The sequence below is a fragment of the Globicephala melas genome, chromosome 19 (genome assembly GCF_963455315.2).
Source record: "Globicephala melas chromosome 19, mGloMel1.2, whole genome shotgun sequence".
In the NCBI taxonomy this organism is placed as follows: domain Eukaryota; kingdom Metazoa; phylum Chordata; class Mammalia; order Artiodactyla; family Delphinidae; genus Globicephala; species Globicephala melas.
In genome coordinates, this window is record NC_083332.1 from 15,843,586 (window position 1) to 15,870,092 (window position 26,507).

The 26,507-nt window shown below is 48.8% G+C and overlaps 2 protein-coding genes across 4 annotated transcripts in view; one reads left to right on the plus strand and one right to left on the minus strand.

The window, feature by feature from the left end:
- Nucleotides 1–765: 765 nt before the first annotated feature.
- HAUS5 (HAUS augmin like complex subunit 5) lies at nucleotides 766–9,956 on the minus strand. Of its 3 annotated transcripts, none has more exons than XM_060288768.1 (19): nucleotides 9,828–9,956; nucleotides 9,020–9,082; nucleotides 8,895–8,927; nucleotides 8,738–8,762; nucleotides 8,040–8,145; nucleotides 7,801–7,960; nucleotides 6,629–6,698; nucleotides 6,455–6,537; nucleotides 5,896–5,953; nucleotides 5,624–5,748; nucleotides 5,356–5,437; nucleotides 5,124–5,254; nucleotides 4,732–4,894; nucleotides 4,434–4,514; nucleotides 4,187–4,332; nucleotides 3,815–3,926; nucleotides 3,605–3,737; nucleotides 2,214–2,346; nucleotides 766–2,046 (listed from the first exon to the last, which is right to left on the minus strand). In XM_060288768.1, the coding sequence occupies exons 1-19, from the start codon at nucleotides 9,923–9,925 to the stop codon at nucleotides 1,929–1,931; spliced, it is 1,920 nt and encodes a 639-aa protein (XP_060144751.1). In that variant the 5' UTR covers nucleotides 9,926–9,956; the 3' UTR covers nucleotides 766–1,928. The 3 variants fall into 3 exon arrangements, with proteins under 3 accessions (XP_060144751.1, XP_060144753.1, XP_060144752.1); XM_060288770.1 differs by having other exon boundaries at nucleotides 8,583–8,762; nucleotides 9,828–9,855; XM_060288769.2 differs by lacking the exon at nucleotides 9,828–9,956 and adding an exon at nucleotides 9,186–9,279.
- A 110-nt stretch (nucleotides 9,957–10,066) lies between these two features.
- ATP4A (ATPase H+/K+ transporting subunit alpha) overlaps nucleotides 10,067–26,507 on the plus strand; it is a 35,658-nt gene continuing 19,217 nt past the window's right edge. Inside the window, exons 1-2 of the mRNA XM_060288722.1 lie at nucleotides 10,067–10,127; nucleotides 10,373–10,541. The gene's annotated coding sequence lies outside the window, so the exon portion shown is untranslated. The remainder of the gene's footprint in view (nucleotides 10,128–10,372; nucleotides 10,542–26,507) is intronic.

Genomic DNA, 26,507 nt, shown 5'->3' on the forward strand with positions numbered 1-26,507 from the left:
CCCGTTGTGGAGCACAGGCTCCGGACGCGCAGGCTCAGCGGCCATGGCTTACGGGCCCAGCTGCTCCGTGGCATGTGGGATCTTCCTGGACCGGGGCACGAACCCGGGTCCCCTGCATCGGTAGGCGGACTCTCAACCCCTGTGCCACCAGGGAAGCCCTGCTTTTTTTTTTAAACCAAGTAAAAGTTTCTTTTATTTTTTTTGTCAGTACTTCCCCTTACTGCATCTGGATTTCAAATCATATTTTGGAAAGTTTGTCCAACTTCTAGTTTATAGAGGAATTCACCTACATGGAGCTCACATTTTGTTTGAGGACAATAAAAGATAAAGTAAAACAGTATGTTAGAAGATGTGCTATGGAGAAATATTGAGCAAGGATGGGGGTAAGGACCCTCTTGTTCAGCAGGGGGGTGGCTCGGAGCTGAGATGAAAAGGAGGGGGGACACTAAGGTGGTACATAGGAAGGCAAATGTGTAAAGACTGGGAAAGAGTAGCCAGGGATAGGAGGAGAACTGGGAGAGTGAGGGTGCTCTGGAGGCCAAGAGAGGAGTTATGGGAAGGGAGGTGGAAAATCAGGTTTAAAATCTCAAAGATGTCAAATATCCCTAATTTGTAAACTAACTGCAACCCCAATAAAACCCCCATCTATGTTTGTATTTCTTCTGGAACCAGGCAAATTGGGTATAAAGTTCACTTCATTTGGGAGAAAAACCTAGCAAGAGACAGGGACACATTGAAAAATAAGAGCAAGACGGCAATCAGCCATTTCAGGTACTAAGACGTATTACACAGCCTTTATAATTAAAACACTGTGGGGATGGCACACAAGCGTCAGACAGACAGTGCACTTGGAGAGAACACAGATGCAGCCAAATTAACCGTGGAAACTTAGTGTATGAAAAGGTGGCATCTCAAGTCACCTAAAACTACTTTATAAAGTTTAGGGATGTAAAGTTTTACTTTATAAGTTGAAGATAATTCACAGCGAAATGCTACAATCTAATCAGTACAGCTAGATTAGTTCTGAAAAATCTATACACCTGTTTAACCCCACCACCTTCAATGTACAACATATTCCCAGCTCGAGAAAGTTTGTCTCCTCCTTGGTTGACCCCTGCCACCCAGCCCTCCTTCAGAGGCAATCACTGCTCTGAATGAGAATTTTAATAAATGATAGTGAGATATATTTAAAATAAGATAAAATTGAATCCATTTAGATAAATTCCAAATGGCTCAGAGATTTAAAATTTACATTTACAAAAGAAATTGTATAAAACTAGAAGGCAATGTCATCTCTTAAACCCTCCCCTCTTCCAGCAGATGCACTGCCTCCTCAGCCCTCACACCAACACATCTGAACGCAGGGCCTTTGCATGTGCTGTAGTCTTCCCCTCTGCAAGCCTTCCTCAGATACCCATGTACTTCCTTCTCTCTCTACCTTTACAGAGTGTCACCTTTGCTGTGTAGCCCTCTATTTAAAAATCACACCACTACAACCGCTTTTTCTCCACAGCAGTTCTTCCACATACTAAATATTTTGCTTACTTATTTTGTCAGTGGTCTGTTCTCCTGTCCTAGAATGACAACTCCCTGAAGGCTGGGACTTCTGTCCATTTTTTTAGTGCTGGATCCTCAGTATTTAGAGCAGGTGCTTGATTACTTTTTGTTGAGGGTAGAAGTGACGAGGAGAGTTTCAGGTAGGGTGGGGCACACAGTACCCCATTCTCTTGGCTTTAGTGGGATGATAGGACAGTGGCAAGGCAACTGAGAGGAAAAACAGAAGAGCCTGTGAAGGGGGACGGCAGGTGTGGGTAGAGACAATGGGCTGGCGCATCCAGGCAATGCTTTCTTCCGAAAGTCTTATTAAGGGAAGTGAAGTGTTGGGGTGAACGAATGCGAAGCTCTGGGCTTCTCTTTGAGCCACGTCTTCATCTGCACAGCTGCTGCAGGGCGCCTTGGGCCTGGATCCAGCGCAGCTGCCACTGGGGCAGGGACAGGCCTTGGCAGAGCTCCCCGGAGAGGGCGGCTTGTCCTGGCTGCTCCCACCTGGAGAAGGGGATGGCATGAGAGGGAAGGCCTGACCTCCAGACCTTCACTGGCCTCCGCTCAGCACCATGCTCTGCTTGTCATCAGCCCCCCACCCCCACCCCCGCCCGGTCTAAGTTCTGCCTGTTCCACCAGTCAGCCCCCACCTCATCGTGCCCCCCTCTCACCAGTCCCCCACAACTCCCTGCAGCTCGGGGATTCGCTTCAGTGCTTGTTTCAGCAGGTTCTCCAGGCGCTTCAGAGCCTGCCCCAGGTTCTCTTTCTGCTCCTTTTCCTGGGATGCCCAGATCTGCAGCAGCTCTGCAGGTTAGAAACCCGGGGGGCAGCAATGAATCCTCTGGCTCCCTGGTGCCTTGCAGCCATTGGGTCACCAAGTCTCCAATCATCTAGCCTTCACCTGAGCATCTCTCCTAATCCTCTCTCTCCTCCCAGGTCCTCTTACCATGTGCAAGCCCACCATACCTGAGGCGTCATTCTGAATGCCTTCCTCCTTCCCCCTGATGGTCCCTCGATCTCCATGGCCCAACCCTCAGTGTCCTCCCTGCTTCCTTACTTGTCCCCCAGCCTTCCTCCTTGGGTCCAAACCTCAGTCTCTTACCGGTCCGTCCTTCACATGGCAGCCAGAGTGATCTCACAGCCTAAACCTGATCCTTTCCCTCTCCTGCTTGGAACCCTGCAAGGCTCCCCAGAGCCCCAAGACAGAGCCCAGGCTCTCAGCCTAGTACTTGAGGGGTGCATCATGTGACCTCTGCTTACTACTCCTGAGCAAAACCTCACCTGTCTCCCAGGGCCCACTGGAGACACCATCTTTCCTCCTGGACAGCTCTCACCTCTTTCCCCATTGAGCTCTCAGCGCCAGCACATGGCACATACCCAGCGAGTGCTTGCTGAGTGAATCCAGGAATAAATGACTTTTCTGAGTTTCAGCTTCCTCTCTGTAAACTGGGGTCTTATGCTCCCTTCCCTTATGGTAAGGACTGGAAGACACTGTGCATGTGCAGATAACAGTGACTAGAATCACACCAGAGACAGAGTGCTTACTGCAGCCAGGCACGGCTCAATACCCTGTTTGGGTCACCTGACTGAATCTTTCCAACAACTCTGTAAGGTATTATGATTATGCTTATTCCACTGAGGAGGAAGCTGAGGCACAGGGAGATCACGCAGCAAGGAAGAGGTGGCGCTGAGAAGAGAATCCAGGTAGTTTAACTACACAGCCCACTTTCTAACTACTCAAGTATACTACTGTTTGGTGATGGATGAGTATTTGGCAATTCAATGAGCAGTGCTGCCTCATGGTTAGGAGCACAGACCCATGTTAGATGGCCTGGACTCAAATCCCAGCTTGGCTGTCTGGGCAGCTACCAAGCCTTCTGCTTCTCAGTTCTCTCCTCTGTAAAACGGAGAGAACCCCTGGGCTGCTGTGCAGATGAAACTAGTGAGCATGCTCAAAGCACTCAGCACACTGTATAAGCAGTGGGTGTTTGTGATTTCTCCTGGACGCTGACGGTCCTGGGAAGGGGCTGGGATGCTGGATAAGGAAGCAGGGCAGGCCTACCCCGGGTGGATGGTCCTGGCGGCAGGCTGGTCTTCATGTGGAGCAGATACCAGCATCGGAGACTTCGCTGGTCCTGGAGGAACAGAAGGTCCTGGCGAAGAGAGGCAGCCTTCGGAAGGAGCAGCTCCGGAGCCTGGAGGAAGGGGGAAGGACAGTCACCTGGGGTGGGGGTAGAGGTGGGAAGACGGGTCCTAAGGGACACGCACTCACCTTCCCTGCGGGCAGCCCCAATGTGTGGCTCAATACTATGAGGCTGGAGCCTCTTGGGGATGCAGGATGCAGCTGGTGGATGGATGGCAGGACCGTAGGGAGGGGCTGCAACCTGTGGGGGAAAATCCAGGTTGGGTGGGGCACTGAGAGGGAGGCTTGGGTTCCAGAGGCTCTGGGGGCTGGGAGCTGGACTCAGGAGGCCCAGGAACTTGGAGGTGGGTCTGAGGACTAGGATTCCAGCATGGGGCTGAGGACCTGAAGGTGAGGTCTGGCAGCTCGGGAACACTGGGAGGACTGGAATTGATTTTGTGGAGTGGGCCCAAGGAGCAACAGTCATCCATGACAGGGGACATGGTGATGGCCCAGTCTCACCCTCCAGGGCTGTGCCGCAGCAGGGTGCCCAGCAGAAGATGGGGCAGATGCTGGGCTCCCTCCTCTAGACACCGAAGCAGCTCCTGGCTCTGTGGTGCCACCATCTCAGATGTGGGGACCACTTTTTGCCGAACCAAAGCTAGCACCTGTGGGGAAGGAAAGGGATGGGAAGGGCAATGTGAGGCCGCTTAGCCCCCTCCCTAGGAAACCCAGCCCTACCCAGAATTTGCCCCAACTCCCATCTCACCTCCCCAGGGCTCCGGCACAGGCTCGTCTTGCTGGCTGAGTTGCCCTTGATGAGCAGGCGGACCTGTTCCTGTGTCTCCTCCTAGGCAACAGAGAGGTCACGGAGATGGGCTGCTTTTCCTTGTCACCTTCCAGCCTCTGCCCTTGCTCACCCCTTTGCACAGGTCCTGATTCCTCTTGGGAGTCTCACCCTGGCCCCCTCCCCTCACCAGGAGGCCCAGTTCTGGATCTTAAGGGTCCCAGCCTCACTCCAGCCCTCCACCAGGCCCTGCCACTTCTCCCGGAGTCCCGCCTCTCACCACCAGTTGGCGCCAGTGCAAGATCCTCTGCTGTTTGGCCTGTAGCTCCTGGAGCAGAAGCTGCCTCTGCCCAGCAGCCTCCTCCAGCTCCTGGCTCATGGCACGCAGGGCCTTGAGTTCTGCCCACAGGGCAGAGCTCCGGAGCCCCAGCACCAATGCCTGCCTGGGGCACGAGTAGAAAAGAGCAAAGGAGAAGGAAGGTGACTAAGACTCACCACAGAGGAGGGAGATCAGATCTGCAAGGATGCACAAGGAGCCATAGCACAGGGAGACAAACCAGAAGAGCAAGCAGGGATGCAGAAACAGGAGCCACAGGTGCAGAAAAAGTCCAATAACCTGAAACCTCTGGGAGAGAGATGGCCTAGAGGCCTCTGCCCATGGAGACCCCTCACCTCTCGCTGGATCCCACAGTACTTCTCTCCATCTGCTCCATCAGGCCTTGGAGGTGCCGGGTCAGGATTTGATGGTCCTCCAGGAGGGGGCCCCGCTGGGTGACCAGCGCAGCCACAGACTGCCAGCCCTCCTGGAGCGAGGCACAGAGTCAGGGTGGGCATGGTCCCTGGGGTTGGGGGCTGGGGGAGGGGATCGAGTGGGTTGGGAAGGGGATGGAGTCCTGGGGGTCACCTGGATGAGATGCACCATGGACGGCAGGGCCTGGCTAGAGTTGGGCTGGTCTGGGGCCTGGGAGCCGAGAGTAGGGGCCGAGCTGCAGAGAGAGGAGACCTGTCCCCTTGCCTGGGCCCTTGGGGGTAACCAATGTCAGCCCACCTGCCAGATTGGTTACTGGGTTTCAGTTCCACCCCCATCAGCAGGTCACCCTGCCTGGTCCTGACCTGTCCCAATTTACTCAGCCCACTGCCCTGCTCTGACTGTGGGAGCATCCACGCCACACCTGGCTATCTCTGTATCTTGGAGCTCATCCACGGTGCACAGGGACTGGATCTCTGCCTCCCGCTCTGCAGCCAGATGCTCCAAGGCAGCCAGGATGTGGCCCGGAGGGTGGTTTGTCAGCAGTGTCTGGTGAGGAGAGGAGTGAGGTCAGGGCAGGATGGAGGAGGGCTACGAGCTGGGACCCATGGAGAAGGGGAAGGATCACGAGTTAGGTCCTGGCACCCTGAGGTTTACATGGGGCAGAGGGTGTGTCCTTTTTGAGAGCCCCCTCACCTCCACTGAGCTAAGCCACTGCTGGTAGGAAGTTCCAAAGAGATCATCTCGAGGGGTTCTGTGGAGTTGGGGAAGGGGACAGAGAATGTTACAGAACACATCAACTCACCCTCTAATGATCACCACCACCCTATAGGGTAGGGGTTGTCATTGTCCCCATTTTAAGGACTGGAAACCAGGCTCTTTCTCTACACCTGTCAGACTTGAGTTCCCCACTTAATATCAACTCGCTGGTCTTGGGCCCCTTCACGTGTGCTGTTTACCTGGAACACCCTCTCAACCTTTTACCCTCCTCACCAGAGAACCCGTCCTGTCTCCTTAGCTGGGTAAGGCATTTCATTCGGGTTCCCTGCGCCTCTCAGGCCTCCCCACCCTCTGACAGCCCCAACTACCTGGGTTGTCACTGTCTATGATCGTCTGTTTCCCTCTTTTCCCAGCCTGGGAGCCCTATCAGGGCAGGGCCTGGGCTAACAGAGCTCGGAGGCCCAATGTCTGTAACAAGTGACTACCCCCAAAGCCCAGGTTCTTTGCAGGGTCTCGGGGGTTGAGGGATACTCACGGAATGCTGCCTCCCTTGGCCTGAGGCATCAGGAGCTTCTGCAGGAACTGGGTCCGGAGGCTGCAGGCTGTTCGGACATCACCCTGTGAAGAAGGGAGTGTAGCATGAGGAGGGCCCAAAGGTCCACCGAATCCCAGGCTTCCCACCTTTTCCCCCATGGCCCAGGACTCTTACCAGGACCACAGGCTCCAGGCTCAGGGCTGCTGATGTCAAGGGTCCAAAGTTTATATCCACTTTGGCCTTCCTGGAGAGAGGAGTGCAGTTGGGGCTGAGGTTCCTGGGAGGAGGGAGCTGGCAGCACAGATGTCTGTGTCCCCTCTCGCTGCCAGCAAAGCTAGCCTTGATCTCAGAGGCCAACCCCAAATTAGACCACTGTCATCTCCTGGCTAGATGACTGCATTAACCTCCTCATCGGTCTCCCTGCTCTTGCCCACTGCAGTCTGCTCTCTACCCAGTAGTCAATGATCCTATTAAAACCTCATACAGATCATGTCATTGTTTTGCTCAAAACCCTTGAAAACAATGTGATGTGGCCCCATTACACTCAGAAAAGCAACAATGGGTATTAGAACTCTTCTAAGCACTCCGCGTGATTTGACTCACTCAATTATCATACCTACCCTATAGAGTAGGTATTAATATCATCCCCATTCTATAGTACTTAGAAACTGAGGCACAAAGAAGTTAAATACTTTGCCCAAAGTCACACAGCTGTAAGTGGCTGAGCCAGGCCATGAATCCAGCCTGAGAATAAAATTCCAATGCCTCCATGGCGCTCTGTCCACCTCTCCAACCTACCACCTCACGCTCTCCCTCTTGCCTACGAAACTTAAGCTGAACTGGCCTCTTGGCTGTTCTTCCCACATGCCAAGCTCAGGTCTCTGCTTCTGCTGTTCCTCTCCATGGAAATTCCTCCCCCAACTCAAATGTTACCTCCTCAAAGAGGCCTTCTCTGACCATCATACCTAGGGCAGGATGTCCCTCTCCCTTTCTATCATATCACCTTTTCTTCATAGCGCTCATCTCTACCTATGATTACAGGGTCTGTCTCCTAGTTTACCACCTGTCTCCTCTGCATCACAGTGTGAGGTCCATGAGGGCAGGACTGTCCCGTTTACCGTTTTTTCCCCCGCACCGGTGTTCTAGATATATAGCTGGCACTATTCTAGGCACTGGAAATACAGGTGGCTGAGATGACAAAACTTCCTGGCCTCATGGATGTTATATCTTAAGGAGTGGAGCTCAGAATTCTGGAACCCAAGAAGCGTTCAGGGCAGAGCACTGGGTCTTTAAGAATGTGTCTACCCAGCCTGGTGAGGGCTGCTCCCTGGACACCTGAGGCTTACCTCTCTATGTCCTGCAAATGCTTGAGCTGATTCTGCAGCTGCTGCATGGGACCTTGGAGCACACGCTGCTGTCTTTGCATGGCCCCAGCTTGGGCCCGGAGGAGGAGAGCACGACGCTGGGTGTCTTGCACGCTCTGTAGGGCCTGCTCCATGGCCATGTCTGTGAGAGGAACAGGGGCGGCCATCAGTACTTTCCTTAACCTTGTTCTGCTGCCCATCTGTCCAGCCCCATGGGTCACCCTGAGCCTCAGTCTCTCGCTCCAACAGCTCCAGGCTCTGGTCTAACTCCAGGATCTCTGCCCGCAGGTGGGCAACAGCGGCTTCCAGCTTCAACTTCCGACGGGCCTGGTGGAATCAGGTACAGGGTCAGATGCATGGCCTGGCTGGGGCTCGGCCTGGCCTGACTGCCCTGTGTGGAGCAGCAGTCTCTTACCTGCCCAGTTAGGTGGCAGAGGGCTTTCCCTAGGCAGTTTCGGTGCCTGAACTTCTAGGACCAGAAGAGCACTATGGTACTATCCTGTCCCCCTCCTTCCTCCTGGGATTGCCTCATCTAGCCTCCCACCCTGTTTCTCGTCTCTGTCCCAGTCGTCATCTCCCCACTGAGCCCCACACCTGGGAGTCCTGAGGTCTCCTGGAAGTCTCCCCCGCCCCAGATGTCACCTGGGCACCATGCACACATTGGGTCCCATATTGGTCTCAGTATCTCTCCCAAACCAGTCTCTTTTCCCAACCTCACCAGCTTTGATGCCCCATATCCATGTCCCCCCAACCACAGCTCATACCTTCTCCCCCTAGACTGTAAGCCCTGTGAGTACAGGGATCAGGGCTGTTTTGTGACACAGTGACCCTAGCATCACCCAGCACAAGGCTGGGGCTAGAGCAGGTCTACAAGTCCTCTTTTTGGATGAAAGAAAATCTTGCAGCACGTGCTTCTCACCTCTGGACTGTCCTGGTGGCCATACCTGAGGAAGTGAGGCCAGAGTTAGGGGATGACAGGGACTTCCAGGGGGAGACGGGACGCTGAGGCTGTGGGTGGGGACATGGCTTGAGGGGGCTGGGGAAGACAGGAGGGGACAGCTTTGAGGACCAGTTACCAGAGCAGGTTTCCCCGGATCTTCTTGACATTCCTATAGTGGAGAGGTAGGAAGAAGGGGAGTTACTGTAGGACTCGCCTAGGTCCCCTCCCCTGCCACGGCTTCCCTCATGCAGCCAGGCTCACCTCTGGCTGTGCACATGCCGCAAGACGTAGGCCCAGATATCGGCCCCCTGGCCCAGACACAGCCTGTGGGAAAAGTATGTAAGGGGATGCCTGGGACGTCACACAGGGTGGAGGATGTTCATTCACAGGGTGGTGGGGGGTAAGGTCTTTACTAGGGAATTCTCACCTCTTGGGGGAGGGAGGGTCCATACTTTTGGGGGTAAGGTATTCCCTCCTGGGGAGTTCTCAGTCACTGAGAGGGTGGGCTTCTCACTGGGTGTAGGGGTATTCTCATTCCATGGTGGAGTGCTCCCTTTCTCCTGGGAGAGGGTTATCTCCAGTCACTTCCAGAGGTGGGGGTGAGGGCTATACTGCCTGGAAGGGCTCTCTCATTATCAGCTGTGGGTCATCACTCCTATACATTCAATCTTCAGTGGGGTGATCTTTGCTGACTCCAGAGGGTCCTCACTGGCTGGGCTGGGGTGTGTGGTGGGTGATGAAGTGCTGCAGGGACAGCCTTACTCTGGAGATCCAATTTCCCCACCGGGAGGGGGCATTCATTACTAACTCACTGGTGCAAGGGACCTCACTCTGGGCGGCCTCACAGGATGGGCGCGGGAGTGTTGGAGTCACCGCCAGGACGTCCTCACACAGTTCAGGATTCTCTGCCTGGATTTGCTACTCGGGGGGCGGGGGCGCCCTCAAGGGTTATTCTCACTCGGACAGAGGGGGATGGGGAGGGCGGCGCGTCTTAGATGAAGATGTGGTTCTCACTCCCCGGGACTCTATCTCCAGGGTGGGGAGTCGTCACTCCTAGAGAGGTCCTCACCTGCGCAGCGTCGACTCCGGGGCCCGGGCGGCCACGGGCGCCTCCATCTCTTCCGCCGCCCAGCAGCCCAGTTCCCGCGCTTGCTGCGCTAACTCCATGACAGCGCCTCAGCCACCGCCTCCCGCCCCTTCTTCAAGTGTGGCTTCCGCCTCTGACGTCACGAGTGCGCCGGAAGTGACGCCATCGATCGCCAGACAGGCAGGGGCTTTCCGGCTCTGCAAGATGTCAGAGACGATCTACGTTTCTCATGCTTGAGGGTCCGGTCCCTTTGAGTGGAGATGAAAGGGGCGTGGAGAAACGGTGGGGCCCGCTAGCCTTCTGCGTCCTCCTTCCTACTACCATCTGTTCCCTAAGAGACAAAAGGTCCCCAATGCCTCCCTTCATTTTCTTGACAAAATGGGACTTTCATCCCAGAAGGATGAGAATCAAGCGAGGAGATGCCAAATTTACTGCTTTTTGGTTTCAGAAACAGGGTGTCAGGTCTGAGTGAGGGATAGAGGGCAGACGGCATGACCCTAATATCTCTCTGGCATGCTTTCTTCTAGGTATTCGTTCGTCCTTACCATTCTGTAACATTCGTGAGCTGACCCTGTGCTGGGGACACCCCGGTGGCTGAGACAGCCCCAGTCTCAGCTACTCGAGCCCCAGTCTCAGCTACTCGAGCCCCAGCTACTGGAGCTACCAGTTCAGTGAGGGACACAGACGCATCACCAGGTAGGGATGGTAGAACATAAGCAGCAGGGGTGGGTCAATTTGGGACACAAGGAATGTGAGAGGTCTATGGAGTGCCCCAGAAAGCACTGGATACTAGGGCTGGAGTTCTGGAGAGCCCACTCAATCTCAGACATGGCCCTGAGAAATGGCAACATTCAGGGACTTTTCATTCAATGTGATTCATCACTGTCCAGTACAGAGCCTGACGCTCTAAATAGTTGTTGAAGAAACAAATGGCAGGAAAGGTGGTGGGGGTGAGACTAAAGCTGGGAACGCTGGGAGGAGGATGGAGCAGGATGAAGGGAGGAAGGGGTTGAGGACAGTGCTGGACCACTGTAGGGCTGTGGAGAAGAGAGGAGACTGAGTGGATGGGTCATGTGAGGTTGACTGGCTGTTGAGGGTTGAGATCCAGGGCTCTAGGCTGGGGATTAGGTGGAACAGACCTTGAAATGGGGAGGTGAGAGAAGGGGCAGCTTTGGGGGAGATGCTGATAACAATGTGAGACTCTGTGGGTGTGAGGACACCCACAGAGGGGACATCCAAGGGTCAGCCGAGCCTCTAGTCCAGGGAAAGGGGGACCATGATGTCACCACTAAATAGCAGATTTCGGGGAGAAGCTGAGTTCAGCTTCAAATTCTTCATAAGGGCTGAGATGCAGAAGAGGGTGCCAGGGGCTGATGTAATCCAGATGGGCTTCCTGGAAGAAAGACTAGCAGCTGCTACTCCACCATCCTGATTTCTCAACTTTCCATTTCTTTCAAGCATCTCCACCCTTCCAACCTTTGTGGGTTGTTTTGCTGTTAAAAAAAAAAGAAAATCAATTAGACAGCATGTTTGCCAAGGGCCTCTGAGCTTTTCAAGGGACTTTAGAAAGTACTGGCTGTTAAAGGAATGAAAAGACAAGTCACAGACTGGGAGAAAGTATTTGCAAAACACATATCTGATTATTGATGAGTATCCAAAATATGCAAAGAACTCTTAAAACTCAACCATAAGAAAATAAATAATCCAATTTAAAAATGGACGAAAGTTATGAACTGGTGTCTCACCAAAGATGATATACAGATAAATGCAAATAAGCATACGAAAAGTTGTTCAACATTATAGGTCCTCAGCGAGCTGCACATTAAAACAATAATGGGTTACCTCTACATACCTATTAGAATGTCTAAAATCCAAGACAATGACAACACCAAATGCTGCTGAGGATGTGGAGCAATAGGAGCTCTCATTCATGGCTGGTGGGAATGCAAAATGATAAAGCCGCTTTGGAAGACAATCTGAAAAGGCCATATGCTGTATGATTGCAACTGTGTGGCATTGTGGAAAAGGCAAAACTATAGAGATCAGTAAAAAGATGGTAGTGGCCAGTGGGTGGGGGGTAAGGAGGAAAAGGTGGAACACAAAGGGTGATTTTTTTAGGAGGGGGAAACTATTTTGTATGATACTGTAATGATGGATATGTCATATTATGCATTTGTAAAAAGCCATAGAACTGTACAACACAGAGTGAGCCCTAACGTAAGGTATGGATTCTGGTTAGGAATAATGTTTCACTCTTGATCATCAATAGTAACAAAGGTACCATCCTCCTGCAAGATGGTAATAATAGGGGAAAATGTGTGTGGAGGGAGGAGACGTAGATGGGAACTTTATTTTTTGTGTGGTTTTTCTCTAAGCATAAGACTTCTCACAAAAAAAAAGTCTATTAAACAAAAGAATTGGCCGAAAGCTGGAATATTGTTTAATGAATATCTATAACCATAAACTAATGGCAGTTAATCAGATGCACCTTGACTCAAGCTATATAATTATAAAAGGATTCTTTATCTGTTTTGGATAAAAAATTAAAGGCAAATAAGGAATAATTGCCAGCAGTTTCCCCTCCAGCTCTAAAAAAAGCCAATAGGGATTATTAGGCACATCCTCTCAAGACACCGAAGAGAGAGCAGAGCTGGTCATGTGACCATCTCCCCAGCAACCACTAACCATCTTCTCCCCACTCTCCTCCAGTCTCTGTGTGGTGGCTTTGTAATGTGTCCACTTGACTAGGTTGAATGAGCTATTTCCTAGAATCACCTTCTGTGTCCAGTTATGATGGGATGGAAGAGATTCTTGGGCAAGATTTGGAGGGGAGAAGTGAAGCAGCTGCCCTTTTGTAGATCACACAGGTTGTCACTGGCTGGCTGCTGGCTCATCATGTTTGCATAGGGCAGCAGCCAGGCCAGCAATTGTTTCACCTTCTCCTGGCTCTTCCTTCAACTTCTCCAACTCCTGGGCCATATGTGTGTTGAGCTCCAGCTTCTTCTGTGGCTGCTCATACCAACAAGGTCAGAGGCAAGCTTGTTCCAGCTTGTCCTAGCTTCCCCCCATTTTACATCTGTCTTCCCTTCCTAACAACAGCCTGCCCTGTGCACTTCGAGTGCCAGCATCTGACACTAAGACAACAATATTAAGGATTGCTTAATGACTCCACCAATTGTATAAAATCAAATCCCTGTTTATCTATCGATTGATCTATCTATCTGATATATCTCCCCTAGTGGTTCAGCCTCTCTGATTGAACCCTGATACAAGGAGGATACCGAGGCCAGGGCATGGAACCAGGGCAGGGGATGATAGGACTGAAGCACTGCAGGGGGCTGGTGGAAGTAGTGATCAGGCTGAACTTATCAGGGAACTTATCCTTAGGTTAAGACCTTTCCAGAGAGGAAAGCAATGTTCTCATTGGGACATTACCTGTCAAGACTCCCTCCCTCTCACATCTGAGCTTTTGTTCCTGTTGTGCCCCCCCAACTCAATTACCCTTCTTTCTTATCTTCAAAGGCTACCTCCTCCTCATCCTTTAGATCTTCCCCCCTTTATTTATTTAAAATTTGAATTGTAGGGAATTCCCTGGCTGTCCCGTGGTTAGGACTCCATGCTCTCACTGCCAAGGGCCTGGGTTCAGTCCCTGGTTGGGGAACTGAAATCCCACAAACTGCACAGCACGGCAAGAAAAAAACAAATTGAATTATAATTAACATGCACTATTATGTTAGTTTCAGGTATAATGATTTGATATTATTATACATTATGAAATGATCATTACAATAAGTCCAGTTACTATCTTTCACCATACAAAGTTGTTACGGTATTATTGGCTAGATTCCATATGTTGTACATTACACCCCCATGACTTATTTATTTTATAGCAGGAAGTTTGTATCTCTTAATCCCTTTCACTTATTTCATCTGTTCCCCCACCAGGTCCCACTGGGGACCACCATTTTGTTCTCTGTATCTAAGAATCTGTTTTTGTTTTGTTTTGTTTGTTCATGTGTTTTGTTTGTAAAAATTCCACATAAAAGTGAAATCATAGTGTTTGTTTTTCTCTGATTTATTTCACTTAGCATAATACCCTGCAGGTTAATGCATGTTGCTGCAAATGGTAGGAATTCATTTTTTTTAATAATTTATTTTTGGCTGTGTTGGGTCTTCGTTGCTGCGCATGGGCTATCTCTAGTTGCGGTGAGCAGAGGCTACTCTTTGTTGCAGTACGCGTGCTTCTCATTGTGGTGGCTTCTCTTGTTGCGGAGCACGGGCTGTAGGTGCACGGGCTTCAATAGTTGTGGCCCGCGGGCTCAGTAGTTGTGGCTCGCGGGCTGTAGAGCAGAGGCTCAGTAGTTGTGGCACGTGGGCTTCGTTGCCTTGTGGCATGTGGCATCTTCCCAGAGCAAGGCTTGAACCCATGTCCCCTGCATTGACAGGCGGATTCTTAACCACTGTGCCACCAGGGGAGTCCCTGACCCACTTTTAAAATTGGGTTGTTTGCTTTTTTGATATTGAATTGTATGAGTTCTTTGTATATTTTGGATATCAACCCCATGTTGGTTATATTGTTTTGCAAATATCTTCTTTCATTCAGTAGTTTGCCTTTTTGTTTTTATGGTGGATTCCTTTGTTGTGCAAAGCTTTTTAGTTTGATGTAGTCCCATTTGTTTATTTTTGCTTTTGTTTCCCTTGCCTCAGGAGACATCAAAAATAATATTGCTGACTGATGTCAAGAGTGTACTGTCTATGTTTTCTTCTAGGTGTTTTATGATTTCAGGTCTTACATTTAAGTCTTTAATCCATTTTGAGTTTATTTTTATATATGGTATAAGAAAGTGGTCATTTTCATTCCTTTGCATGTAGCTGTACAATTTTTCCATCATTTATCGAAGAGACTGTGTTTTCCCCATTGTATTTTCTTGCCTCCTTTGTTGTAGATTAATTGACCATATGAGGGTGGATTTATTTCTGTGCTCTCTGTTTTGTTCCATTGATATGTGTCTGTTTTTCTACCAGCACCATACTGTTTTTTGTTGTTGTTGTTGTTTTTTTGCGGTACGCAGGCCTCTCACTGTTGTGGCCTCTCCCGTTGCGGAGCACAGGCTCCGGACGCACAGGCCCAGCAGCCATGGCTCACGGGCCCAGCCCCTCCGCAGCATGCGGGATCCTCCTGGACCAGGGCACGAACCCACGTCCCCTGCATCAGCAGGCGGACTCTCAACCACTGCGCCACCAGGGAAGCTCACCAGTGGAGCTTTAATGGCTATTTAGGGAGACGTGAGAGATTAGAAACTAAAGGAGCTGAATGTGTGCAATTGGGTTTTCCTGCCTGCCAGTTTTCCCCATAAGATTTTTCTGAATTCTTGCCAAAATGAGTAGCTGGGGTTGGATTAGAAAGTTTGCCTCACTGGAAGGAGAAGCAATAAACATGATAAGCATGTTTATAGAACATGACAATTTGATTCTAAAGCGTGTGGCAGGGGTAGGGATAAGTCAGAAGATTGGGATTGACATATACACACTACTTTATATAAAACAGATAACTAATAAGGACCTACTGTATAGCACAGGGAACTCTACTCAATATTCTGTAATGGCTTATATGGGAAAAGAGTCTAAAAAAGAGTAGATATATGTATATGTATAACTAACCCACTTTACTGTACACCTGAAACTAACACAACATTGTAAATCAACTATACTCCAATAAAATAAAATAAAACGTATGGGGAAAATCAAAGCCTCTAGAAGAGCTACAACAATCTTGAAGAAGAACATGGTTGGGGGTTTACACTATATAACTTTCAATGCTTACTGTAAGACCTACAGTATGACGGTGTGATATTGGTATAAATATAGACAAAGAGACCAGTGAAGCAAAACAACGAGTGCAGACATAGACTAACATGTACACAGTCACTTGGTTTAAGACAAAGGTGCCAGTTTAATACAATGGGGTCAGGAAAGTCTTGTCAATTAATGCTAATGAAACTGTGTATCAATATAGTGAGAAAATGAATCTTGAATCCTTCCTTACTTCATACCACATCACTTTTTGCATAATGTCAACCTACAACTGTGCTGTCCAGGGTGCTAGCTATGAAATTAATTCAGGATGGATCACAGACCTAGATATGAAAGCTAAAACTATAAAACTTCTATGAGAAAACACAAGAGAGTATTTTTTATAACCTTTGGATAGGTAGACAAAGATTTACTAAAGAAGACTCAAAAAAGCCTAAGCATAATATTTAAAATAATTGGACTTTATTAAAATTTAACACTTCTTCTTGTGAAGACACCACTAAGAATGTGAAAAGTTGTCACAAATTGAAAGAAAATATTTGCAAAAAGAGAAAAGCGAGCAGTTCAACATTTTTAATGAACAAAAACATGAACATGCATTTCACAAAATATAATTTCTACATGGCCATAGCACGTGCAGGGTGATTAACATCCTTCGTCGTTAGGGAAATTCAAACCGAAATTAAAAAGACTGTTGTCAACACATTTTAGCAAGAATGTAGGAATCCATCTGTATTCATTGGTTGCAAGAAGAAAACCAATTCTTTTACAGAACAAGAAGCACAGAGTAGCACTGAGCTGAAACAAATAGACTGCCGGATATTTCTCCGGCAAAGATAGGTTTATTTGGGATCAGCAGAGAATTGCAGTTGGGGTCTGCGACCATGGTGAGCCATGTGCAAGTCCCCGAAATGCAAGGGAAGGGGGACACTTTTAAGTGGGGAAAAGGAAGTTGGGAAGGCTATAGTAAACAAAGAGCTGAGGGCTTTTCATTGACTGAATCCTTGTCAGGAAAGAAGAGGCATCTTTCTTCTTCCTGTTGGGCTCTGCTATTGATTCAGGGCACAGGAGTGCCCCCTTCTGGTCTTCTAGCTCTACTCGATTAAGATTTATTTTTACTAATTTTTACAGTAGGCAGGCAGGCTCCAGGCACAAGCACCTAGCTCTGTTTTCAGCTTTTCTCCTAGTCCTGCCCTTATACCTGGTTTTGTGGTCAAAGAAGACTCTAGATTGTGTAATCTAAGGGAACTTCAGAAGTTGGGTGAGCCCCTGGGGGGAGCATGAGGCGGCACAGCCCTTGAAGTTCACTTTTGCTTGCTGACATGCCACCAAGCAATGGCTCTGGGTAGTGTTGCACAGTAAACCCTTAGTGGTTAGAGGGAGCGATGGTCTCCCTGGGACGTAGCCCACTGGCCAAGAGACACATGACCACCAGCCATGGGATCCACCAGGCAAGAAATACACCAGCCAAGGAACTCTCAGCCATGGAAGGGGGTTCTCATTCTTATTGGCCTGTGTTGGTGATTTCTCTGGTATGAGATAAGGAGCACCGTAGGGCAGTATGATTTCTGCCTACACGACCCCTACACCTTCCAGCTTCCATGCTTGCAGAGACTGAGGAGGGTGACTGCCTAAGATGTGAAGGGCATCGCTGAGTCCATCGTCTTAGGAGATCAACACACACATGCACAGACAGATACAGACACACTCAGGTCCCACGTGGCTTGTTCCTGGCTGAGGCTTCCTGGCTCCTTCTCTCTGCCGAATGCTCTCCCTTTCCATATCCAAATCCCACCGTGTCCAAGGGACCCAGGGGTCAGGGCACTGCCTCATTCTCTGTAAGAATGAAACTGCCAGGCTCTGTCCTCAGGCAAAACAGAAACCTTCTGCCTTCCACTCTCCAGTCTGCTCAGGGCAGCCGGAGCAACCCCACAATCTAAATCAGATTCTCCCCCTCCTTGGCTTAAACCCTCCATGTTCCCATGGCTCTTGGGATCAACCCCAAATCCCTCACCCAGGTGTTCAGGCTCTGCCTTGGTCTGTTCCTCTCCTCTTGCCTCCACACTCTAACCACACTGCCTTTGTTTCTGTTTCTGGATCACACAACTCTCTTTCCCACCTCAGGACCTTTGCACTTGCCATTCCCCCTGCCTGGAACTCTTTCACCCTGATCGTCTCATGGCTAGCCCCTCATCCAGGCTTGGATGTCCTCTCCCCAGACAGGTCTTGCTTGACCTCCTCACTCCCCATTTCACCTCGTGTCACCCTCCTGGGTCCCTATCCCTTATGTCCTAGTTATTCCCCATAGCCCTTGGTCCTCTCTGAAATCATTTAGTTTATTTATTCAGGTTTTCCCTGTACATCTCCCCATCTACCCCATGGACTGCGAACTCCGGGAGGGCTGTGGCTTTGTCTCTCTTGGTTGCCGCTTGGCCTTCAAGAGCAGAGCACTGCCTGGTGCACTGTAGGCTTCCAATATTTACATGTTAAAAAAAAATTACATACTGCCCTTTGCCTATTAAAGAATCAACCCAGAATGTACTAGCCAGTACTTGAGGCCCACCCACTTCATTCACTGAGTCAATCAGGAGTTCAAATTGGGAACAACAACAAAAGCAAATAGTTGAGACTTACCTGGTGGCGCAGTGGTTAAGAATCTATCTGCCAATGCAGGGCACATGGATTCGAGCCCTGGTCCGGGAAGACCCCACATGCCACGCAGTAACTAAACCCATGCGCTTCAACTACTGAGCCTGCGCTCTAGAGCCCGCGAGCCGCAACTACTGAAGCCCGCGCGCCTAGAGCCCGTGCTCCGCAATAAGAGAAGCCACCGCGATAAGTCCGCCACTGCAACGAAGAGTAGCCCCCCGCTCTCTGCAACTAGAGAAAGCCCGCGCGCAGCAACAAAGACCCAACACAGCTAAAACTAAGTAACTAAATTAATTTTTTTAAAAAGGCAAATAGTTGAAACCCCACACCTTTGTTCATTGAATCAGTCAAGAGGACAGGCAGAGAACAGGGGTGGGGAGGCGTGCCTAAGTAATGCTTCCTTAGTACATTGAACCAAGCAGAATCTGGATCTAAATGCTTGAGGCACCGCCCTCCCAGCATCCTCCGTATCAGGGCAGCCAATCACAATAAAGTGGTAACCAAAAGAGGCCGCGCCGCTGTGACTCAACTAGCCAGGGCAGCCCCAGGACGAGGATGAGTGAGCGGACAGCTGTGGCATTAACTGTGGATGCTGATCGGGAAAGAGTGGGGAGTTTAAGGGAACAGGGAGGGAGTCAGGAGAGGACAGCCAGAGCTAATATGGGATAGACAGGGGGATGATGGGTGTCTGAGTGTCCAGGAGGGAACTGTAGGGTCGCAGGAATGTTTTTTGGGAAAAGGAAGGGATTTGTGTGGGAAGGAGGCTGGAGGTTAGAAAAGAATGGGAAAAGGTTATGGGAGACAAAGAGAAGATTATGGGGTCCAGGAGAGGGTTACATGGGATAAGGAGGTTCTTGTGGGACAGGGAGAGGGTTAGGAAAGGACCAAGGGGAGGTTATGGAGTCTCAAGAAGGGGTTCTGGGGGAGACAGGAAGGGATTTATATGAAAAAATGGAAGGGTGTATAGAGGCAGGGGAGTGTAGGACAGACAAGTCATAGGAGGGGGTTATGGGGAACAGGGAATTATGGGGGACAGGGAGGTTATGGGAGGATGCATGGGTTATGGGAGGTGTTATGACGAACAGGAAGAGAGTTATAGGATCAGGGAGAGGAGTGAAGCAGGACTAGGGCAGAGTTACAGGATGGGGAATATGAGCTATGTTGCCAAATCTTGGCCCCCTATGCATTGATGCCGAATAAAAATACGGAGATAGAGATTTGGAAGATAAGAAGTAGAGAGGCTTTTTATTTTCTTTGTCAGGCAAAGGGAAGACACAGTAGACTAGCACCTCAAGAACTGTCCCACCCTATCCTGGGGAATTACAGAGGGTCTTATAGGTGGAACTCGCAGTCCAGGGTAAGCGATAAGGATCAAAGTGGTGAAGGTCTTGCATTCTTCTTCTTCTTGAAATATTTTAAAACAGTCACTGCTGGCATCAGGCAGCCTGGTAATTGGGTCCGTTCATCCCTGGGTTACTGGCCTGTGACCTCCTTTCTGAAATGTAAACAGGTACAAGGGGTGATTAGCTACAAGAGAATGCAGCGAGAGTAAATTCTGGGTGCAGGGTACAATTCTTATGGAATCAGAGAGTAATTAGCTTTGTTTAGCGTTGTGAAGGACAAGTCTAGCTACAAGTGTGTGTTAGTAGTAACAGCTAAAGAATAACCAAGATTACTTAACTCTTTCAGGCCTGTTTATGCTGTTTCCCCAGCCTGTTCATTGTTGCTTATTTTCCTTGTTTATCAGAAAAGTCTCATTTCTATTTTTGCTGCAACAGGTACAGACAAAGGATTACAGAAGTGACGAGAGGGTTAGAGGGGTGCAGAGAGTAAGTAATCATCTAAAGCAGTGGTTCTCAAAGCCTGGTCCCTAGCCTGCAGTAGCAGCCTCACCTGGGAACTTGTTAGAAATGTACACTCTTGAACCCTGCCCCAGAGCTAAGGAATCAGAAACTCTGGGGATGGGGCTCAGCTTTCCGTTTCAATAAGTCCTCCAGGTGACTCAGTTGTATGCTCAAGTTTTAGCATCCCTGGGCTAAAGTGACCATTTAATTTAACCTCCAAACTGAGCACTTTTTAGACTAAAAGGGGAGCGCCCAATAATTTGGTAGGACCAGGCTTAACTAACTGGATAGCACCCGCAAACCAGGATGGAGCACGTTATTGGAGAGCAGGAATGGGTTTAGGGAGACAGAAGAAACATTCAGCGTTTCTAAGTTACTTGGTGGGTGTTATAGGGCCAGTGGGAGTATTACATGGAGCCATTGTGGTGCCACAGGGTCCGTTTTCCCATAGTGGTGGCCAGGGTCATTGTGGGGCAAGTATTTCCAGCACCCTCCTGTTGGTGGGATTGATCCTGCGAGTCCCCGTTACTCAGCATCTGCTGACCTTTCTTGGTCCCTCTGTACACCCCACCCCCTCTGCTGGAGTCCATGGCTGCTGTGGCTGATGTCCGGGCCACAGAGTTCAAGGTCACTGTGATGCAGCCGATCTACAAGACAGCCTTCAACATTCCTGTGAAGGACTACACGCTGCTGTCCATTTTTTCAGTTTTCTACTTCTTCCCACTAGGGATACCTGCCAGGGTTCTCCTGCTTGATGGGTGGGGATGAGCCATAGTTCTGCCTCTGCAGAACACCCCTAAGCCTGCCCCCTTTCCCCTTCCACGGGTGCCACAGGAGCTGGCCCCTGCCCAGCTCCCCCTCCTCTCTAGTACTAGCCCCAGCCCCTTCTCCATTCCACCCTCCCTGCTACCCTGGGATTTGTCCCGACCCTGTTCACCATCCTGCTGACCCTGCTTCTTCCCTCAGATCCCCGTGTGCCCCTTCCTGCCTGGTCCTGCCCAGGCCCCCTGCACCGTCTCACTCCATTGCTTCCTCCTCTCCTCCGCCTCATCCTTCCTCCCCTGATCCTGATCATGGGCTCCAGGTTCTCTCCAGGGGACCCTTCCTTTATTTTGCCCCTTTTTAGAAAAACATCAGGCTGTCTTCACCTCCACAGACATGGAAAGCAAACAGTTGGAAAACAAAGTCAGAGCAAAGAAAAATTCGAAGTTGGCCTTGGGCTTCAGCAACGTGGCCGTGATTCTAGGCCAGTTAGTGCTCCTGTTCATCTTTATGCCACAAGACAACTCAGAACACCTAGCAGAACCATGAGCCGGGAGACCTTTTTGGCATATGCCCCGTGCCCCTCATAGTACCAGGCCTTCTTCCTCCCCTGGGAACTTCTGGACTTGGATTTGGACAGTAGTACCCTGTCCCTGCCCCATGGAGGAAGTCTTCCCTCTGCCACCTCTTCTGGGAGCAGTCCACGTGATGCCTTCTGCGTGATTGTGTATGTGTATTTGTGTGATTGGTATATGCCTTTACACGACCCCATGTACTAACAACTCCTATTAGTATCCTGGAGGCTTCATCCTTCATTCATTCAACAGGTTATTGCACACTTCCTGTGTGCTAGGCATTGGGCTAGGGCCACAGGAGTCAGTGCTGAACAGGACAGATTAGGCCATGGCTTCAGAAAATATATGTTATCTTGAGGGAAGTTAGAACATAAATAAGGAAACGCAACTTAACAAGGTTACTTTGGACCATCATAAATAATATAAAGGTGGCTGGAGGATGGAAGGGAGACACATATGATAACGTGTTCAGGAAAACCTCTTTTGGCGGTGTGTGAAAATTTATTGAAGTGTAGTTGATTCACAATGTTGTGTTAGTTTCTGGTGTTCAGCAAAGTGATTCAGTTATACAGATATATACGTATATATATGTATAACTATATATACTTTTTCATATTCTTTTCCATTATGGTTTATCACAGGATATTGAATATATTTCCCTGTGCTGTACAATAGGACCTTGTCGTTTATCCATATAATAGTTCACATCTGCTATTCCTAAACTCCCACTCCGTAACTCCCCAACCCCTTGCCAATCACAAGTCTGTTCTCTGTGTCTGTGAGTCTGTTTCTGTTTCATAGATAAGTTCATTTGTGCCATATTTTCGATTCCACATATAAGTGATAGCATATGGTATTTGTCTTTCTCTTTCTGATTTACTTCACTTAGTATGATAATCTCTAGGTCCATCCATGTAGCTGCAATGGCATTATTTCATTATTTTTTATGGCTGAATAGTATTCCATTGTGTATATATATATATATATATATATATCCCACATCTTTTTTATCCATTCATCTGTCGATGGATATTTAGGTTGTTTTCATGTCTTGGCTATTGTAAATAGTGCTGCTGTGAACACAGGGGTGCATGTATCTAGGAAAAGCCTCTCTTAAGAGGTGACAGTTGAGCTGCGGCCTGCCTGAAGCATGAGAAGGAGAGGGCTATAGAATTACCAGGAGAAGAGAGAATCAAGCAGACAGAACACCAAGTGTAATCTTCCCGAGGTAAGAAAGAGTAGGAAAAGGGGAAAAGCCAGCAAGCCTGGAGGATAGCCACGGAAATATGTTAAGAAGTCAGTGTGGAATGGTGAGCAGGGAACATATCACCCAGAGCCATGAGGTCATGGTAGCCATGTTCATGGTGTGGAGTTTGGATCTGAAGTGTGAAGGGAAGCCATTGGAGATATTAACCAGGAAAGCACAAGATCTGACTCCTCTCTTAAAAGGTCCAGATTCCATGCCTGGAGGATGTAGAAGGTCACGGCAGAACGTTTTCCTCCCTAACGATTATGAATAAAAGAATAACTAAAAATTCATATTTTAAAGTCATCGAAGAACTATGGAACGTAAAGGGTAAAATCTCAAGAAGCTGAATTCCAGTGAATGAAGGATCCATCTTAAGTAAACAGAAATCAGACAGTTTTTCTCCTTTCTGGGGATTTTTGCCAAATGTTGGCATAGGTGGGTAAAGGGTTGGGCCTGTGACAGAGGGACTGTTCTGGGGAAAGAGAAATGAGAAAAGCTTTTTAAAGTCAAACGGGCTGGTGTGGCAGGTTGAAGGCTGGAGTGCACAGCCAAATGCACAGCTGAAAAATACAGGATCGGAAATTAAGTATTATTTTGCTGGGCTTAACAACATCCTGGATGCAGTAGAAAAGATCAATATATTCAAACCAATTTAATAGAAATTATCCAAACTGCAGCACAGAGAGGAAAAGGAAGCAAAAGGATCACACTGTCTGAGTGCTATCAGACACGATCTAGTTGTCTTAACATAGTTGTAGTTGGAGTCCTATATGTAGCGGAGCTCTGGTACAGAACAGATTCAATATGTGAAAAGATAACGGCTGAACATTTTCTCTAAATCATGGAAAAATGTTAATCCAGAGATTCCAGAAGCTCAGAAAGATCCAGAGAGAAAATCGTTAAAGCAGCTGTATCCATCAGGATTCTCCAGAGAACAGAATAGAGATGAGATAGAAAGATAGAGAGATAGAGAGAGAGAGGGAGGGTGAGGGCGAGAATGAGATTTATTTTAAGAAATTGGCTTATGTGATTGTGCGGGCTGGCAAATCTGAAATTTTAGAGTATACTGGCAGCCTGGAAATTCAAATAAGAGTTGACGTTGTCATCTTTACTCCGAAATGCATAGGGCAGGCCAGCAGCGTGGAAACTCAGGCAGGACTTCTGTGTTACAGTCTTGAGGCAGAATTCCAGGAAACCTCAGTTGTCCCTCTTAAGGCTTTAACAGATTGGAAGAGCCCCACCCACATTATGAATGGTAATCTGTTTTACTTAACGTCAACTGATTGCAAATGTTAACCACAGATATGAACTACTGTCACAGTAACATCAAACAACTGGGCACCATAGCCTAGCCAAGTTGATACATAAAATTAACTAACCATCACAGCAGCCACAGAGAAAAGACACCCTGAACTTCAAGGGAACAAAAAAACCCCCTAAAACAATCTTCTTTATTTTTCTGGTTTTATTGAGGTATAATTGACAAACAAAAGTGTAAGGTATTTAAAGTGTACAACGTGACGATTTGATATACATATGCATTGTGAAAGGATTCCCCCATCCATCACCTCACATGTTTATTTACCTTTGTGTGTGTGTGAGAGGACATTTATATTTGACCCTCTTACCAAATTTCAGTTATACAGTATAGTGTTATCAACTAAGGATTATCTTCTAATCAGAAATAATTGAAACCAGGAGACATTAGAATGACATTTTCAAAGTACTGAAAGAAAAAAGCAACGCTGTTCCTCCGCTCTCATTCCTGATTGGCTGGAAAGACAAGAAGGAATACATAGCCTAGGAATTCATACCAGCCAGCTGCTCGTCCAGCCCTACCATCACTTTGTCCTCCTTTCATGATTGGCTGACATGCACAGGGGGTGTGTCCTGGACAGATCCGCCGTCCTGATTATGCTGGCCCTGCCCACCCCTCTGTTCTTTTTTACCAACTGGCTGACAGTTGGTATGGACTGGCTTACTTTCCTGATTAGGCTGATCCAGTCTCTCCTTTTTTTTTTTTTTTAAGATTTATTATTTATTTATGGCTGCGTAGTGTCTTAGTTGCGGCACGTGGGATCTTTGTGCGCTAGTTGTGGCATCTGAGTTTTCTCTCCGTAGTTGTGGTGAGGTTCCAGGTTGCGTGGGCTCTGTAGTTTGCGGCCAGCAGGCTCTCCAGTTGAGGCGCTGGAGCTCAGTAGTTGTGGCACGCGAGTTTAGTTGCCCCGAGGCATGTGGGATCTTAGTTTCCTGACCAGGGATCGAACCCGCATCCCCTGCATTGGAAGGCGGATTCTTTACCACTGGACCGCCAGGGAAGTCCCCAGTCCCACTTGTTGATTCTCCTCTTCTGATTGACTAGAAGTTGGAGGAAGTCTTATCAAAGATGTTGCATCTCCTCACCACCCTCTTCCGGAATTTTGGCTCCCAGTTTAGACAGTTAGATCAAGAGACCTGTATCCCTCATTTTGGCTTCTGAACCCCATTCTGAACTTTGCATACTTCTCTACACAAGAATACCTTTTCTAACTCTATTTTCTCAACTTCCCTGTCAGGCATGGGGAGTGGGGAGTGGGGAGTCGGCCTGCCCTAATCATAAAATGCAGCCTTGAGTTCTCACGGTTTCTATCAAACATCTGTGAGTTTTGCCTTTGACTCCTCCAGCCATGCCTTCATTCAGCAAATAGTGAACCACCTGCTGTGTGCCAGGTTCTGTGCTGGGTCCTGGGGGCTCTCAAAAACGCAAGACATTGCTGAACCCACCCTCCTTCATGAGGCTCCCTTATCCTTTGTCCCCTGAGCACCTACCCTTGCCCCTTTCCTGGTTCTCACAGCTCTCAGACTGTGCTTTCATCTTCTTTAATAGTGTGCTTCCCAGAGTTGTGTCCTGGCCCTGCCCTCCCCTCCTTGCCCCCCAACGTCCCCCCACCCCAGAATACAAGGACCACGGGCAGGCAGGACCGTGACTGTTTTTTTCACTGCAAATCTCAGTGCTCAACAAAAAGTTTGGCATGTAGTAGGTGCTCGGTAAACATTCCATAAATCATTGAATGGAGGTTGGTTTTCATGTGAGGCCTTTTTGTCAAATGGTGTCTGGTGTGATTCTGTGTATCCGCAAGTCTGTGAAGACTCTCCAGCCAGGCTACCTGTGTTCAAATCCTGGCTCTGCCACTTACTAGCTGTGTGACCCTGGCCAAGTCATTTAACTTCTCTGCCCCTCAGTGTCTTCATAGTGAAATAGGAATAAAAACAGTACTTTCCTGATGAGGTTATTGTGAGGATGAAACGAGCTCACACGTATAGTCACTGAAGACAGGGCTGAGTGCAATAAGTTCTCAGTGAGTGTCAGCTGTTATCCTGGGTTTCCGGACACTGTGTCTGTGTGTGTCTGTCCCGGTGTTTTATGTTGGGGACTTGTGTCTTTGATGGACAAGGAACATTATCCCAAGGCAGGACCACGTGTCCATGTCAGTATTTGTGACTATGATGGCTGCTGCATACTGTTGAGTGTCCCAGGGACCCGAGATTTATTCATTCAACAAAAGTTTGTTGTGTGCCCACTATTTGCTATTCTAGGCACTGGGGATACATTAGTCAAAAAAACCAACCAACCAAACAAACAAACAAAAATAGGCATGAGGTGAGCCTGCCCTCATGGAGCTCACATTCTATCAGGAGGATTCAAAAAATACAGAAGAACCCAGATAAATAAGAAAAATTACATAAGTTAGAAGGTGATAAATGCTATTGGTGGGGGACAGTGGAGAAG

What these genes read in the sequence shown, in the direction of transcription:
- HAUS5 (XM_060288768.1), bottom strand. Translation starts at nt 9,925, where the DNA reads ATGGAGTTAGCGCAGCAAGCGCGGGAACTGGGCTGCTGGGCGGCGGAA. An exon ending in CAAGATACAGAGATAGCCAG is followed by an intron (nt 5,438 to 5,623) that starts GTGTGGCGTGGA and finishes CTCTCTCTGCAG; the next exon opens with CTCGGCCCCTACTCTCGGCT. An exon ending in ACTGTGGGATCCAGCGAGAG is followed by an intron (nt 4,895 to 5,123) that starts GTGAGGGGTCTC and finishes CTCGTGCCCCAG; the next exon opens with GCAGGCATTGGTGCTGGGGC.